The 17,155-nt window shown below is 49.7% G+C and overlaps 1 protein-coding gene across 1 annotated transcript in view; it reads right to left on the bottom strand.

The window, feature by feature from the left end:
• Nucleotides 1–17,155, bottom strand: part of TMEM30A (transmembrane protein 30A) — a 131,784-nt gene that overhangs the window by 71,476 nt on the left and 43,153 nt on the right. The window contains exon 3 of the mRNA XM_069235669.1: nt 16,634–16,741. Coding sequence (XP_069091770.1) covers nt 16,634–16,741 — 108 coding nt within the window. The remainder of the gene's footprint in view (nt 1–16,633; nt 16,742–17,155) is intronic.

The raw sequence follows: 17,155 nt of genomic DNA, 5'->3' as shown, positions 1-17,155 counted from the left end.
AAAAGGCTGCACTGGTTGAGTTCCAACCAGGGCAGAAAGTCTGGGTTCTGGAGCCTGTGGCTCCCAGGGCACTCCAGGACAAATGGAGTGGCCCTTACCCAGTGCTAGAAAGGAAGAGTCAGGTCACCTACCTGGTGGACCTGGGCACAAGCAGGAGCCCCAAGAGGGTGATCCATGTGAACCGCCTTAAGCTCTTCCATGACAGGGCTGATGTGAATCTGTTGATGGTAACAGATGAGGATCAGGAGGCAGAGAGTGAACCTCTCCCTGATCTTCTGTCATCAGACCCAAAAGATGGCACAGTAGATGGAGTGATCTACTCAGACACCCTCTCTGGCCAACAGCAAGCTGATTGTAGGAGAGTCCTACAACAGTTTCCTGAACTCTTCTCCTTAACCCCTGGTCAGACACACCTGTGTACCCATGATGTGGACACAGGAGACAGCATGCCTGTCAAAAACAAAATCTTTAGACAGTCTGACCATGTTAAGGAAAGCATCAAGGTGGAAGTCCACAAGATGCTGGAATTGGGAGTAATTGAGCGCTCTGACAGCCCCTGGGCTAGCCCAGTGGTCTTAGTCCCCAAACCTCACACCAAAGATGGAAAGAAAGAGATGAGGTTTTGTGTGGACTACAGAGGGCTCAATTCTGTCACCAAGACAGATGCTCATCCAATTCCAAGAGCTGATGAGCTCATAGATAAATTAGGTGCTGCCAAATTCTTAAGTACCTTTGACTTGACAGCAGGGTACTGGCAAATAAAAATGGCACCTGGAGCAAAAGAGAAAACAGCATTCTCCACACCTGATGGGCATTATCAGTTTACTGTTATGCCCTTTGGTTTAAAGAATGCCCCGGCCACCTTCCAAAGGTTGGTGAATCAAGTCCTTGCTGGCTTGGAGTCCTTTAGCACAGCTTATCTTGATGATATTGCTGTCTTTAGCTCCACCTGGCAGGATCACCTGGTCCACCTGAAGAAGGTTTTGAAGGCTCTGCAATCTGCAGGCCTCTCTATCAAGGCATCCAAATGCCAGATAGGGCAGGGAACTGTGGTTTACTTGGGCCACCTTGTAGGTGGAGGCCAAGTTCAGCCACTCCAACCCAAGATCCAGACTATTCTGGACTGGGTAGCTCCAAAAACCCAGACTCAAGTCAGGGCATTCCTTGGCTTGACTGGGTATTACAGGAGGTTTGTGAAGGGATATGGATCCATTGTGACAGCCCTCACTGAACTCACCTCCAAGAAAATGCCCAAGAAAGTGAACTGGACTGTGGAATGCCAACAGGCCTTTGACACCCTGAAACAAGCAATGTGCTCAGCACCAGTTCTAAAAGCTCCAGATTATTCTAAGCAGTTCATTGTGCAGACTGATGCCTCTGAACATGGGATAGGGGCAGTTTTGTCCCAAACAAATGATGATGGCCTTGACCAGCCTGTTGCTTTCATTAGCAGGAGGTTACTCCCCAGGGAGCAGCGTTGGAGTGCCATTGAGAGGGAGGCCTTTGCTGTGGTTTGGTCCCTGAAGAAGCTGAGACCATACCTCTTTGGGACTCACTTCCTAGTTCAAACTGACCACAGACCTCTCAAATGGCTGATGCAAATGAAAGGTGAAAATCCTAAACTGTTGAGGTGGTCCATCTCCCTACAGGGAATGGACTTTATAGTGGAACACAGACCTGGGACTGCCCATGCCAATGCAGATGGCCTTTCCAGGTTCTTCCACTTAGAAAATGAAGACTCTCTTGGGAAAGGTTAGTCTCATCCTCTTTCGTTTGGGGGGGGGTTGTGTAAGGAAATGCCTCCTTGGCATGGTTGCCCCCTGACTTTTTGCCTTTGCTGATGCTATGTTTACAATTGAAAGTGTGCTGAGGCCTGCTAACCAGGCCCCAGCACCAGTGTTCTTTCCCTAAACCTGTACTTTTGTATCCACAATTGGCAGACCCTGGCATCCAGATAAGTCCCTTGTAACTGGTACTTCTAGTACCAAGGGCCCTGATGCCAAGGAAGGTCTCTAAGGGCTGCAGCATGTCTTATGCCACCCTGGAGACCTCTCACTCAGCACAGACACACTGCTTGCCAGCTTGTTTGTGCTAGTGAGGACAAAACGAGTAAGTCGACAGGGCACTCCCCTCAGGGTGCCATGCCAGCCTCTCACTGCCTATGCAGTATAGGTAAGACACCCCTCTAGCAGGCCTTACAGCCCTAAGGCAGGGTGCACTATACCATAGGTGAGGGTACCAGTGCATGAGCATGGTACCCCTACAGTGTCTAAACAAAACCTTAGACATTGTAAGTGCAGGGTAGCCATAAGAGTATATGGTCTGGGAGTCTGTCAAACACGAACTCCACAGCACCATAATGGCTACACTGAAAACTGGGAAGTTTGGTATCAAACTTCTCAGCACAATAAATGCACACTGATGCCAGTGTACATTTTATTGCAAAATACACCCCAGAGGGCACCTTAGAGGTGCCCCCTGAAACTTAACCGACTGTCTGTGTAGGCGGACTAGTTCCAGCAGCCTGCCACACCAGAGACATGTTGCTGGCCCCATGGGGAGAGTGCCTTTGTCACTCTGAGGCCAGTAACAAAGCCTGCACTGGGTGGAGATGCTAACACCTCCCCCAGGCAGGAGCTTTGACACCTGGCGGTGAGCCTCAAAGGCTCACCCCTTTGTCACAGCCCAGCAGGGCACTCCAGCTTAGTGGAGTTGCCCGCCCCCTCCGGCCACGGCCCCCACTTTTGGCGGCAAGGCTGGAGGGAACAAAGAAAGCAACAAGGAGGAGTCACTGGCCAGTCAGGACAGCCCCTAAGGTGTCCTGAGCTGAGGTGACTCTGACTTTTAGAAATCCTCCATCTTGCAGATGGAGGATTCCCCCAATAGGGTTAGGATTGTGACCCCCTCCCCTTGGGAGGAGGCACAAAGAGGGTGTACCCACCCTCAGGGCTAGTAGCCATTGGCTACTAACCCCCCAGACCTAAACACACCCTTAAATTTAGTATTTAAGGGCTTCCCTGAACCTAAAGAGTTAGATTCCTGTAACTACAAGAAGAAGGACTGCCTAGCTGAAAAACCCCTGCAGAGGAAGACCACAAGACGACAACTGCCTTGGCTACAGAAACTCACCGGCCTGTCTCCTGCCTTCCAAAGATCCTGCTCCAGCGACGCCTTCCAAAGGGACCAGCGACCTCGACATCCTCTGAGGACTGCCCCTGCTTCGAAAAGACAAGAAACTCCCGAGGACAGCGGACCTGCTCCAAGAAAGGCTGCAACTTTGTTTCCAGCAGCCTTGAAAGAACCCTGCAAGCTCCCCGCAAGAAGCGTGAGACTTGCAACACTGCACCCGGCGACCCCGACTCGGCTGGTGGAGATCCAACACCTCAGGAGGGACCCCAGGACTACTCTGATACTGTGAGTACCAAAACCTGTCCCCCCTGAGCCCCCACAGCGCCGCCTGCAGAGGGAATCCCAAGGCTTCCCCTGACCGCGACTCTTTGAATCCTAAGTCCCGACGCCTGGGAGAGACCCTGCACCCGCAGCCCCCAGGACCTGAAGGACCGGACTTTCACTGGAGAAGTGACCCCCAGGAGTCCCTCTCCCTCGCCCAAGTGGAGGTTTCCCCGAGGAACCCCCCCCTTGCCTGCCTGCAGCGCTGAAGAGATCCCGAGATCTCTCATAGACTAACATTGCGAACCCGACGCTTGTTTCTACACTGCACCCGGCCGCCCCCGTGCTGCTGAGGGTGCAATTTCTGTGTGGGCTTGTGTCCCCCCCGGTGCCCTACAAAACCCCCCTGGTCTGCCCTCCGAAGACGTGGGTACTTACCTGCAAGCAGACCGGAACCGGGGCACCCCCTTCTCTCCATTCTAGCCTATGTGTTTTGGGCACCACTTTGAACTCTGCACCTGACCGGCCCTGAGCTGCTGGTGCGGTGACTTTGGGGTTGCTCTGAACCCCCAACGGTGGGCTACCTTGGACCAAGAACTGAACCCTGTAAGTGTCTTACTTACCTGGTAAAACTAACAAAAACTTACCTCCCCTAGGAACTGTGAAAATTGCACTAAGTGTCCACTTTTAAAACAGCTATTTGTCAATAACTTGAAAAGTATACATGCAATTTTTATGATTTAAAGTTCCTAAAGTACTTACCTGCAATACCTTTCGAATGAGATATTACATGTAGAATTTGAACCTGTGGTTCTTAAAATAAACTAAGAAAAGATATTTTTCTATACAAAAACCTATTGGCTGGATTTGTCTCTGAGTGTGTGTACCTCATTTATTGTCTATGTGTATGTACAACAAATGCTTAACACTACTCCTTGGATAAGCCTACTGCTCGACCACACTACCACAAAATAGAGCATTAGTATTATCTATTTTTACCACTATTTTACCTCTAAGGGGAACCCTTGGACTCTGTGCATGCTATTCCTTACTTTGAAATAGCACATACAGAGCCAACTTCCTACAGGGATCACCCGATTACTAGTAAAAAGTCTGCAGAGTGGGGAGGCATGGGTGGGTGTAAGGAATCTGCAGCTGGAGTCTCTACCAGATAATGCATTGCCAAAGGTAAGTAACTTGTTCCTCTGATAAAGGACTCCTAGCTGCAGACTCCTGACCTTTAATTAGATATCCTCTTGGCGGTGGACTGGGACAATGTTTTCAGACCAATAAGTTCTACAGGACCGAACGGGCAAAATGTCCAGTCAGTAGTGCTTTGCAAACGCATGCAGCGATGCCCACGTTGTTGCCTGGCAGATGTCCAGGACTGGGACTCCACACGCTAGCGCCATGGTCGCAGCCTTTCCCCTGGTGGAATGGGCCCTTAGGCCCTTGGGAGGCTGCTTCTTAGCCAAGGAATAGCAGATCTTGATACAGAGAATGATCCAGCGTGCAATGGTTCGCTTCTGTACTTCCTCGTTCCTTCTTTGCTCCCATATCCTCCACAATGAGTTGGTTGCCCACCCGGAACTCTTTTGTGTGATCAAGACAGAACAACAATACTCTTTTTGAATCCAGACGGTGGAGTCATTCCTCTTCCTAAGAGAGATGTGGGGGAGCAAAGAAGGTGGACAAGTTGATAGTTTGACACAGATGGAAAGGGGTCACCACCTTGGGAAGGAAAGAGGCACGTGAGTTTAACACCACTTATTCCAGAAATACAGTGAGATATTGTGGCTTAGATGATAAGGCATGTACATCATTAACCCCACCACCCTCGGGAAGATATTATTGCCACTATAAAGGCTGCCTTTATGGTGAGCAGCCAGAGGGGACAATTGTGTAACGGCTCGAAGGAGCGCAAATGAGGTAACATACTTACAAGCCCTTTAAGAAACCTATTTACAATAGAGAATCTGAAAAGAGAGGGTTGATCAGGCACCGGCATAAAAGCTGAGAGAGCAGAAAGATAGCCCTTCAGTGTCCCCAGAGAGGAACCCTGTTGGGCAAGAGAAAGAATGAAGAGTAGAATACCAGACAAAGAAGCGGAGAAAGGATCTATATATTCTCTGCACAATATTTTACAATTTTTTGCCAACCACAGGCGTATACATTCTTTGTGGAGAAATGCCAGGCTGCTGAGATAATGTTACAGACTTTGGGAGGAAGGTCAAAAGCTGTCAACTACTGCCGCTCAATCTCCATGCATGAAGGTGCAGAGTTAACAGGTTCGGGTGGAGACAGCAGGCTGGGACGGAAGATCCTCCCGAAAGGGCAGCCTGATCGGAGGATCAAAGCTCATTTTCTAAAGGTCAGGATACCAGACACTCCGTGGCCATCCCGGAGCCACAAGGATTACTTGAGCCCGGTCATTCTTGATCTTCTTGAAAACTCTGGGCAGGAGTGGTATGAGGGGGGAAGACACAAAGAAGGCCTAAGCTCCAACTAAAGGCATCGCCTAGCGAGTGTCGCCTTGGAAACTCCAACACGCAATACTACTGACATAACACGTTCTCTTTGGAGGTGATTAAATCTAACCAAGGCTCTACCTGCTGAAAGAGTCCTTGAGCTACCTCTGAATAGAGACACTACTCGTGATCCGATAGGCATCGACGCCCAAGTTCGTCCGCCTTCAGGGAACCTGGCAGATGTTGAACCACCAGGGTTATGTCTGCTGATCTAGCCATGTTCAGAGACGCAGGTCCTCTTGTCAAAGGGTCCACGACATCAACGCACCCTGTTTGTTGCAGCACCACATGGCCGAGGTGTTTTCCGTGAACACCTGCACCAACATCCCCTTGAGAGAGGGAAGATATGCCTTCAATGCTAATTGGATTGTCCTGAGCACCAGCATGAAGATGTGGAGCCTGGATTCCACCAGAGACCACAACCATTTGATCTCCACCTCTCCCAGATGGACGCCTCATGACAGAAGTGACTATCATAAGATCTGGTTGGGGAAGGGAGAGGAGTCTGCCTATGAGCTGACGAGATCTGGACCATGTCGGAGAGATTTTTCTAATGCCGGGCCCACTGGAACTTCATGTCCCACTGCAAAGCCCACAAATGCCATCTGACATATTTTACCAACAGGATGCAGGAAGCCATGAGGCCCAGCAACCTCAGAGTCAGTCATTCTCACCCAAATCCAGGATAGAGGCTGAAACATCGGTATCATAGCCTGAATATCCTGGATTTGCTGTCCGGGTGTATAAGCCCGAAACTGCACTGTGTCCAGAACAGCTTCGATGAAAGAGAGTGCCCGAGAAGGATTCAGGTGTGACTTTGGCATGTTTATAGTGAACCCGAGTGAATGCAGTAGATTTGCCATAATCTAGAGGTGTGAGACGACAGCCTGGGGCAAACTTGCCTTCAACAGCCAGTCGTCGAGGTAGGGAAAGACTGAAACCTCTAACCTACGCAGATGACCTGCAACAACTGCGATCACCTTGGTGAACATCAGAGGGCCACCGGTAAGGCCAAATGACAACATGGTGAACTGGAAATGTTCGTGGCCTACCTTGAACCCAAGATAGCACCTGTGGGCCGGCAAGATTGGAATATGGAAGTACGCATCCTGCAAGTCCAGTACTACTAACCAGCCTTCTGGATCTAGAGCTGAAAAGACTTGAGCCAACATGAGCATCTTGAATTTTTCCTTCCCGAGGAACAGATTCACGGTCCGTAAATCTTGTAAAGGGCAAAGAACCTTGTTCTTTTTGGGTATCAGGAAGTGGAGGGAATGACAACCAGTACCTACTTCTGGTATCAGGACCCTTTCTATGGCTCTCTTGGCCAAGAGAGCCAAAGCTTCCTCTTGAAGTAGAATTAAAGGATCCTCTCTCAGTGGCTTTAACGTTAAAGGAATAGGAGGAGGCAAGGATAGAAAAAGCAGGTCATAGCCCTGCCTGATGATCTGCAGTACCCATGCGTCTGATGTTATTGACTTCCAGTGGATGCTATATTCTCCCTCCCACTGGGCAAGCATGGTCCTGTAAATGCAAACTAAGAGGGCTTAGAGGATGCAGCTGCCAGGGGCTGTGTTGGTAGACGACTTTTGGGCTGCAGACCCTCTAAATCTTAAGACCCTCACACCCACGTCCTCGCATACACTGGGTTGGTTGCGTTGGACAGTGGCTGGCATAGGACTGGCGCCGTGCCAGGCCCCTTACGTAGTCACAAAAGGGGTGATAAGCAGACTGTAGACGAGGGGTTGCTGAGAGGCTTAAGGACTTGGCAATAGCCAGACAAGCCTTAAATTGCTCTAGCGTTCAGTTTGCCTTATCACCAATTAAGTGAGTGCCATCAAAGGGCATGTCCATCAGATTTGTTTGGACATAGCCCGAAATGTCTTCAGCCACGCATGGTGCCTCAAGACCACCTTCGACTCAACCACTCTGCCTAGCGAGTCAGACATGTGCAGTCCACACAGTATGGCACACTTAGCTGCATCTCTCCCATCTTTCACTGCTTGCCTCCTCCAGGACTTGAGGCAACAGCTGCGCAACTGTGTCCCAAATGGTATGGGAGAAACCGCCCAAAAAGCACGAGGTATTCACCAACCTTACTGATAGGCTGGTGGAAGAAAACCATCTTCCCAAGGTTGTCCAGCCTCTTGGACTCCCTATCTGGAGGAGCGGAAGGGAATGCGCCATTGGACATAGAGGCTTGGACAACAAAGCTCTCGGGGTGAGGTTTTGGGTGAGATAGCTAATGTCACCCGGAGCGGGTCGATGGTCGCGGCAACCATCCCATTAACAGGCCCACTGTGCTGGGCTTGGACCACATATTCCCAGCAGGAAGTCTGAGTGCAACATTAAAAGGCAAAAGTAGTTCAGATGCGGAAGCCCCAGGCTTAAGCACTTCCGTCAAGATGTTTGTCTTAACCGCCGCTGAGGGAAGTTTGAGGTCGAGGACCTCCGCTGCCCCATGCACCACCATCGTATAGAATGCTCCCTCCTCTGTAGCCACAGTAGGAGGAAAGAGTAATCCAGTGTCTGGAGAGGTGTCCAGACCACTGGCCTCTCCTAGCACATCATACCAGCTGGTGTTCTAGAGGGTCCAGCGATACCTCCCACTCTTCTTCCATGCAGGAATATATATAATAAAGATCAAGCGATTATCTTGCACCTGTGGGTGCAGTCTGTGCCAGAAACGGAGTCATACAACGCCATTCCAGCTCATCGGGGATAAGTATAGAGCTAGCTCCGCCAGTGGGAGCCGGCAGCGCCAGGAGCGGCGTCGGGGAAGGTCGCATGGGTAAAACCAACACCAGTCCAGATATAGATTCAGTCCATGAGACTCCAAGGGCGCTGAGGCTGAAGCTGCCGGCATGGATCGAGTAGGAGTCTCTTCTGACCCCGTGGGCCCAAAGTCACACAATAGGGGTCAGCCAACTCAAATATGTGGCACATGGCCTTGTAAAACTCCCTAATTTGAGCGAGTGTCAACCCGGTACCTGGAAAAGGTGGGAGACCTAGAGTCGAACTAGCCAGTGGCTCTGTAGAACCATGCCGGGAATGCTGATGTTCCACCTTGTAGGAAAGTACCCCCTTTTTGGCATGTTACCCCCACTTTTTGCCTGATGTCAGTATGTTTTGACTGTGCTCACTGGGATCTTGCTAACCAGGACCCCCAGTGACTGCTCTCTCCCTCTAAATGTGGTTGATGGGACTTCACACACCCTACATTTGGCATACTGGTGCCCGCATATAAGTCCCTAGTATATGGTACCCAGGGCATTGGGGCACTTGGGGTTCCCCATGGGGCGCAGCATCTATTATGCCACCCATGGGAGCCCATGTAAAATGTATCTTCAGACCTGCCACTGCAGCCTGCAGAAAAAGGATGCATGTGCTCTTTGACTTCAGGTCAAAGCACCAGGTCACTGTAAGTCACCCCTATGGTGGGCCCGCCTAGCCCAGAGGGCAGAGTGCAGGTAGCTGTGTGTGATGGCACCCCTGCATGAGCAGAGGTGCCCCTATGGACTCCAGCTTTATTTTCCTGGACTTTGTTGTGCGGGGACAGTATCTTACGCGTGTACTGTGTCTAGCTACATAATGGCAACTCCGAACCTGGGCCTGTTTGGTATCAAACATGTCGGAATCATACCACAATACTGTTGCCAGTATTGGTTGTATGATTCCAATCTCTTTAGAGGACCCTCAGCATTTATCATACCAGCTTTCTGTTTGTTTGTTTTTGGGCAGCCCATGCTGCTTGCACCTCTCAGGCGGGTTTCTGCCCTTCTGCAGCTTTACCAGCTCAAGCCAGGACGGTAGAACAAAGGATTTCCTTTGGGACAGGGAGGCAACACCCTCTCCCTTTGAAAATTGATGTTACATGGCTTGGGACTGGTTGCCTCCCCAAGCCACTGGTATGCTTTGAAGGGCACATTTGGCACCCTCCTTGCATAAACCAGTCTGTACCAGTTCAGGGACCTCCAGTCCCTGCTCTGGCTCAAAACTGGACAATGGAAAGGGGAGTAACCACTCCCCTGTCCATCACCACCCCAGAAGTGGTGCCCAGACTGCATCACTCTAGGAACACTTCAGCTGCTCCAGTGCTGCACTGCTGACTGTCTTCATTCCACCGTCGACCTGGTCCTGCATCCACAGATGGGTGCGTAGTGGCTCCTGCCACCATCGGACACTCCAACGTGAACTGGACTTGGTCCCCATCCTTTCCAGGTCTTCTTCTTACAGGATCCATCTTTGGTTTCTTGCAGTCTTGTCTGACAATATCCTTCTCTGAAGTCCTTTTGGTGGGTTTGGGAAGAACCAGTCACTTACATCTTTTCTCTTGGTTGCTGTGGGGCACTCTGGTAATTACCTTGTGGGTTTTCTAGTTCCTCCAGTTCCCCTCTACTGATTTCACTTCCTTAGGTGGGGCCCCGACTTTCACACTCCATTTTATTAGTATATGGTTTGGTCCCTCCCCTAGGCCTTCAGTATTGTCTATTGCTTTCACTGTTTTCTAATACATTCTATTCTAAGTCCTGGCTTCTAATGTACATATAATAGTGTGTTTACTTACTGGCAGTTGGGGTATTGCCTATATAGTATTTTGATATTTGTGTTACAAAACTAAAGGTACTTTATTATAGTAACACTGTGTGGTTCTTTCATGTGTGTGAGTACTGTGTGACCACAGTGGTATTGCATAAGCTTTGCATGTCTCCTAGATAAGTCTTGGCTGATCATCCACAGCTACCTCTAGAGAGCCTGGCTTCCTAGACACTGACTACACCTCACTAATAGGGGATACTGGGACCTGGTATAAGGTGATAACACCACAGGTGCTCACCACACATCATGCCAGCTTCCTACACCCCTCTGGTCTTGTCAGCCGACAGATGAGGCTAAGTCGAAGTCCTCTTTAAGCTCTTCTTTTTGTGCCTCTATTCTGAGAGTACCAAGGACCTCGAATGGGAAGCTTTGAAATCAGTCCGCTCCCTCAAAGTCTTCGGCTCCATGGCCTGGCAGTCCGAGCACGACTTGGAGTCGTGGTTGCGCTCAAGGCACCATACAAAGACGAAATAGGGGTCAGTGACCGACATGGCATAGTGACAGGCTCCACACAGATTGAACCCAGCCTTCTTCACAGACATCGGTGATGCAAAAAAAACAAAAAAAAACACAAAAGTCGAAAAACGTCATGTCAAAAACCGACAGCGGGTAGCTCTCTTCGGATCTGCGCTAACTGGGGCAAAAAGAAAAGAACTGATGCCCGCACACTTTGGTGGCACCAACATAGGTGGCCGCAATGTCACATGCGGCACCAACAACGCCCGTAACGCTACAAGGAGTCTCGATCAGATATGTTCATTCACAGCTCTTACAACAGTAGGATCAAAAGTGTTTATCCCCTGTTGTAAAACTGCAGGGGAAGCACTTGATTCCACAATGTTCCTCGGCCTCACCTGAGTTTCCAGTTATCAGAGTAAAGAAGCAAACTTGCATCATCTACCATCTACCACCTGTCCCTTGCTGTCACAAAGTATAAAGAGGAGAAAGAACATAGGTTGTGCTGTACCTGTAACAACCTTCCCATTCCTTGTCAGCACTGGCCTCTGCAGACTCATGTAGACTAGGGAATACAAGCTGTGCTGACCAGCGGCTCATGAGCCACTGTCACCACAGCACCAGCCCTATGCACTTGTGAGTGAACAGCTCAGCTTTAACAGAGAGGGAAGGAAGGAAGGAGTGTGGCAGACAGCCAGGATTCTTTTCAATTTTGGATTTTGTCAGGGATAGAGGTGGAGTTAGGCAGAGCATGGCAGGGTGGGTAGGTGGCACAGGCTATTTGTTCTAAGTTTAGGAGCAGAGGTCATGTTATTATGGTTATCCCATTACACCTCTGCCCCTGCATACATGATTAAAGAATGGACGGCTGACTTGGGTAGTCAAACAGAATATAGAATTAAAGGTGGAGGGAGCTGGGGAGGACAGGGATGTTTTTCACCTCTGGAATCAAAGAAACGTCATCTACATCTCAAGCTTTACTCTTCTTGTCTATATGAAATCACCTATATTTCAAACACAAAAAACATAATGGGAGGAATGATTGCAATTTGCCTATCACTGGCAATTGCTTGCAGTAGCATTCCAATCCATTGTTTTTTGCCCACCTAGCTACCTCCATTTGGACCAAGCTATATAGAAATCATCCTTGACCACTCTTCAATATCAACGGTCCAGCCCGATCTGCTTGGCCAGGCATCCCTAAACCGGAACACACGCACGTAAGACTGCTTTCACCTGACTGGGGGTCTTCAGTCTGGTGTGGCTTTGTCAAATCAATCAATAAGTTTTTGTAAAGTGCAGCTACTCAGCCGTAAGGGTCTCAAGGCACTGTGGGGGGCTCATCCAAAGAGCCGCGTCTTGAGGTTCTTCCTGAAGATGCTGAGCGACGGGCTTTGACTGAGGTGCAGGAGAAGGTTGGTCCAGCTCTTTGCTGCGATGTAGGTGAAGGATCATCCTCCGGCAGTGGTTTTGCAGTTGCGAAGGGCGGTGGCCAGGCCCATCTGGGTGGATCGATGGGATCTGGCGGGGTTGTGGAAGAGGACACTGTGGTTCACGTAGGCTGGTCCTGCGTTGTGTATGGCCTTGTACGTGTGGGTGAGTAGCCTGAAGGTGATTAGTTTCTCGCTCGGGAGCCAGTGGAAGGTCCTCAGGTGTTGGGAGATGTGCTCTCGGCGTGGGAGGTCAAGGATGAGTCTGGCAGCGGCGTTCTGATTGAGTTGTAGTTTTTTTATGTTTCTAGTTGAGGTGCCAGCGTAGAGGGCGTTGCCGTACTCAAGCTTGCTTGTGACTAAGGTGTGGGTGACTGCTGGGATCCATCTGAAGATCTTCCAAAGTTTGCGGAGTGTGTGCCAAAAGGAGGAGGCGACTGAGTTAACCCGACGGGTCATGGATAGGGAGGTCTCTAGGATGATCCCTGGGTTGCAGGCATGCTCACTTGGTGCGGGGGTGCTGAGATATGTGGGCCACTGGGAGTCGTCCCAAGCTGAGGTGGCATTTCCAAAGATGATGAGCTCAGTCTTGTTGGAGTTGAGATTGAGGCAGCTTTCTCTCATCCAGGTGGTGACGGCTTCCATTCCTGGGTGGGAGTTCCTTTTGGCCGTCTTCGGTGAGGGAATTTATGAGTTGTGCGTCATCGGCATTTGACACGATATTCATACTGTGGCTTCGGAGTCTGGCTGCGAGAGGGACAATGTATACGTTGAACCGTATGGGACTCAGTGAGGATCCTTGGGGGACTCCCCAGTTGACTCCGGTAGGTCAGGATGTGTAGGGCGGGAGTCTGACCCTCTGCGTCCTCCCGGAGAGGAAGGAGTGGATACATTCCAGGGCTCTTCTGCAGATTCCTATGTCATGGTCTCCCATAGCACTCTACGCACCAGACTCCATGTCAAAGGCTACTGAGAGGTTGTGGAGTATGAGAGCTGCAGTGTGGTCGCAGTTAAGGAGAAATCGTATGTTATAGGTGGCTGCCAGGAGGGATGTCTCCATGCTGTGGTTGCTGAGGAAGTCGGACTGGGAGCTGTTCAAGGAGTTGCTGGGCTAGATGAAATTCCATACTTGTGCGCAGATTGCTTTCTCTCGTACTTTGGCGAGGTAGGGTGGCAGCGAGATGGGCCGGAAATTCTTTAGTTCTGATGGGTCGGTCGAAGGCTTCTCCAGGAGAGGGCGTATTTCAGTGTGTTTCCAGTCCTCTGGGAAGGTGCCAGTGTTGATGGAGCACTTCATTGTGTTCCGGAGCTCGGGTGATGGATGCGCTGGCTCTGATGTATATGTGGGATGGGCAGGGGTCAGTGGGGGCTCCAGAGTGGGTGCTGTTTACGATGCTGACTGTTTCCTTTGTGGTGAGCGTGGACCAGCTGTGGATGGTCTGGGTGGGTTCTGGGTCGGTCACAGGTTCCGGTGCCAGGATTTTCGGGGAGGAAGCAGTTGTATTTGTCCTGGATCTTGCGCAGGAGAAAGGTGGCGAGTTCGCCGCAGAAGTCCTGGGATGGGGAGATGCTGGTGGCTTGGGAGGGGAGATCTCTGAACAAGTTGATGACTGAGAAGAGTTCCTAACAGTTGTGTGTGGAGGAGTTGATGAGCTCCCGGAGTGCGCCCTTCCTTGTATTCTTGATTTTTCGGCAGTGGGCGGCTGTGAAGGAGGCGAGGTCTTCAGTGGTTTGGCTGTTCCTCCATTTTTTCTCTAAACTTCTACAGGTACGCTTTGATTCTTGGAGTTCAGTGGTGAACCAGCTAGCTTTCTTAGGTACGCGTTTGGCGGAAGTCAGCCGGAGGGGGCCTAGAGTGTCGGCGCATTCAGTGATCCATGCATTAATATTGCGAGCTGCTGTGTTGGCATCATCAGAGGGAGGGAGGAGGGATTTGTCGAGAGGTGAGTGGAGTTGCTCGTTGGTGATTTTGTTCCATTTCCGTGGGGAGTTCCGGGAGGTGCGGCTACTGGGTGCGGTGATTGTGAAGTGTATGCAGCTGTGGTCTGTCCAGTCTGGGGTGGAGAAGGTCTCGATGGTGATCCGGTTGCTAGAGGTTAAGATGGGGTCCAGTGAATGTCCTGCAATGTGTGTGGGTGCACAGACCAACTGTCTGAGGCCGAGGGTGGCGAGGTTGTCGAGTAGAGCAGTAGTGATTGGATCGGCGCTGTCCTCGAGGTGGAAATTCAGGTCGCCAAGGAGGAGGTAGTTGTCTGACACCAGAGCCTGTGGGGAAGCGATGTCTAAAACGTCGTCTATAAAAACTGGTCAGGGCCGGCCGGCCTGTGCACCACGGTGCCGTGGATGGAGAAGTTGTGGTTGGAGTGGACCAGGAAGTGAAGGTGTTCCATGGTGGTGCACTGTTCTTCTGGGGCGGCCGTGTCACGCATTGAGGACTTTTGTACGATGACGAGTCCTCCGCCCGGGTGGGAGGGCTGGTTCCTCCTTAGGATGCTGTATCGGTCAGGAATGGTGAGGTCTAGTCCAGAGGTGGTGTTCGTACAGGTCTCGGTAAGGAAGGCGATGTCTGGTCGGGCGGTGTCGATCAAATCCCAGAGTTCTGTGGCGTCTTTGTGAAGGGAGCGGATATTCAGGAAAAAGCTGTTGATGGGGTTGTTCAGGTTGTTGGTATTTCTGTGTGTGGAGCGTACCTTCAGCTTGTTGAGGCTGGTGCTAAAGTTGTAGTTCCTGGAGGTGAAAGGTTTATGGTTGGCCTTGGGGGACATTATGAAGCAGTTGTTGCGGCGTGCGGTGTTGAGGCGGAGGAGGGTCTTGGCATCGTAACAGAGGCAGGCCAGGGGATGGTTTAATGGAAATCCAGTGTTCCTGGTGCTGTGTGCGGTCATGGTCCAGATTGGCTTGCCTTTGGCACACCAGCAGTGCACCCGCTGCGCACAGCTGCCATTAAGAAGGTGAGTGGGGCAGGAGAGCAGTCAGCTGGGAGGCTGGAGGGGTGCTTCGCAGTAGGTAGGGGGGTGGGCCGCAGGTACCAGAGCGGCACGGGAGGGGGGCAGAAGAAAGGAGGGGAGATGGAAAAGAAAAGGAAAAAAGTTAAAAAACGCAGAAAAGCAAGAGTGAAAGAGGGCAGAGGAAAGGAGGAAAGATTGAAAAGAAAAGGAAAAACTAGTCAGAAAAAGGCAGACGAGCAAGAGTGAAAGAGCAACAGAGAGAAAAATACTTACTTGTGATGGCAACTAGACCACCAGGGATGAGGCACAGGGACGAGCCTGCGAGTGGAGGAGGGCCTCGAACGTAGTCAGGAGACTCATTTCATCCAAGGCAAAAGGCAAAGGCAGAGGCAGCACCAGCCAGAGGAACTGGGGAGGGCAGCAGACTGCAGTGACACAGTGACCACAGGACCCACCACTTTTTGTGTGTTGAATTTAACAGCCCATGTAGCCAAGGGTATGTCCAGAAGTGGGCCCCTTGCTCCCTGTGCCCCTGGAACAAAGCTGCACCCAACTGACAAGCTGCAATCAGATATCAAAATCTACTCCTAAAGTTCAGAAGGAAAAAAATAATATCACTTTGGTTGTGAGCAAAATAACACTTGCTAACTGCAGCTACTGCTAAATGAAAAAAAAATATTGAGGTGTACATCAGAACGGGAAAAAAAATCTGGACGTTAAAGGAGGCTATCTGATGGAAACAAGATGTGAATACAGGTTCAACCTGGTTACAGGGAGAGCGCACTAAAAATAATTATAATTTGGAAGTGTTATCATGAGGATGAACGAAATAGGAAATTACAAATATAGACATATGAACTGTAAATCTGAGCGGTGAGTAAGGATTATATATGTTCAGATGGGAAAAGAGTAGTAAGTGAGGCAAGGGTGGATAAAATGTACACATAGTGATAGGGTTACTGGATAACTGGAGCAAAAGTTCACCAGACACAATAAAGAGGAATGTATGGTGAAGGCCGTCACGAATACGGTTCCACATTATAAAGGTGACGGAAAAGATGGGTTTTAGTCCTGGAAGACAAGGGAACAGGCATATGTTTACATTGCTATTAAACATGCATATGAATACCAACTGGAGTTGAATACTGGTTACGGTATAAACAGACAGGATTTTGACTTTACATAGACTGTCATCACCAACGTAAGTAAAGACAGAAATTGCTGCAAATCGAAATGTTTCAAAGACTGGGGACCCATGCACATTAATTCATCATGTACTTACCAATAATGATGTCTTGTCTCCATTTAGTTGGCTGTCATCTCGAGATTTAACATAACGGCGATGATTTTGGTAAAAGTTGGACAGCCCATAATACATAAACACATTGCTCTAGATGGAACAGAGAAACACCTTTTAGTCATAAACATTTAACAATAAATACATCGCCTGACAAAGTTATGTCTTTTGCTTAAATGATTGTCACATTAACATACAAGAAAAATTAGAAGAGGTGACACTACTGGAAAGCATTGCCATTTTCTTAAATATTGGTCTAGGAGTGGGAACATAAACCTGAACACATGCTACTGAAAGAAGATGCTGCCCATTACAATTGACAGTCAAACCACAAAGCACACATTCAATTGTTTTGTGTTGGGGCTTGTTGTCTGTAAATGAATTTAAAATTAAAATTCTGTTCTTAATCTTCAAAATATAATTTTATTTTCAATGTAAGCATACAAGAAAAAAAAAATGTTGCAAAAGGAAACATGTATGAATTAATTCATAACTAGAGTGTTAAAA

This window comes from Pleurodeles waltl, chromosome 5, assembly GCF_031143425.1.
Source record: "Pleurodeles waltl isolate 20211129_DDA chromosome 5, aPleWal1.hap1.20221129, whole genome shotgun sequence".
Classification (NCBI taxonomy): Eukaryota; Metazoa; Chordata; class Amphibia; order Caudata; family Salamandridae; genus Pleurodeles; species Pleurodeles waltl.
This window is presented reverse-complemented; position numbering and strand designations above follow the sequence as displayed.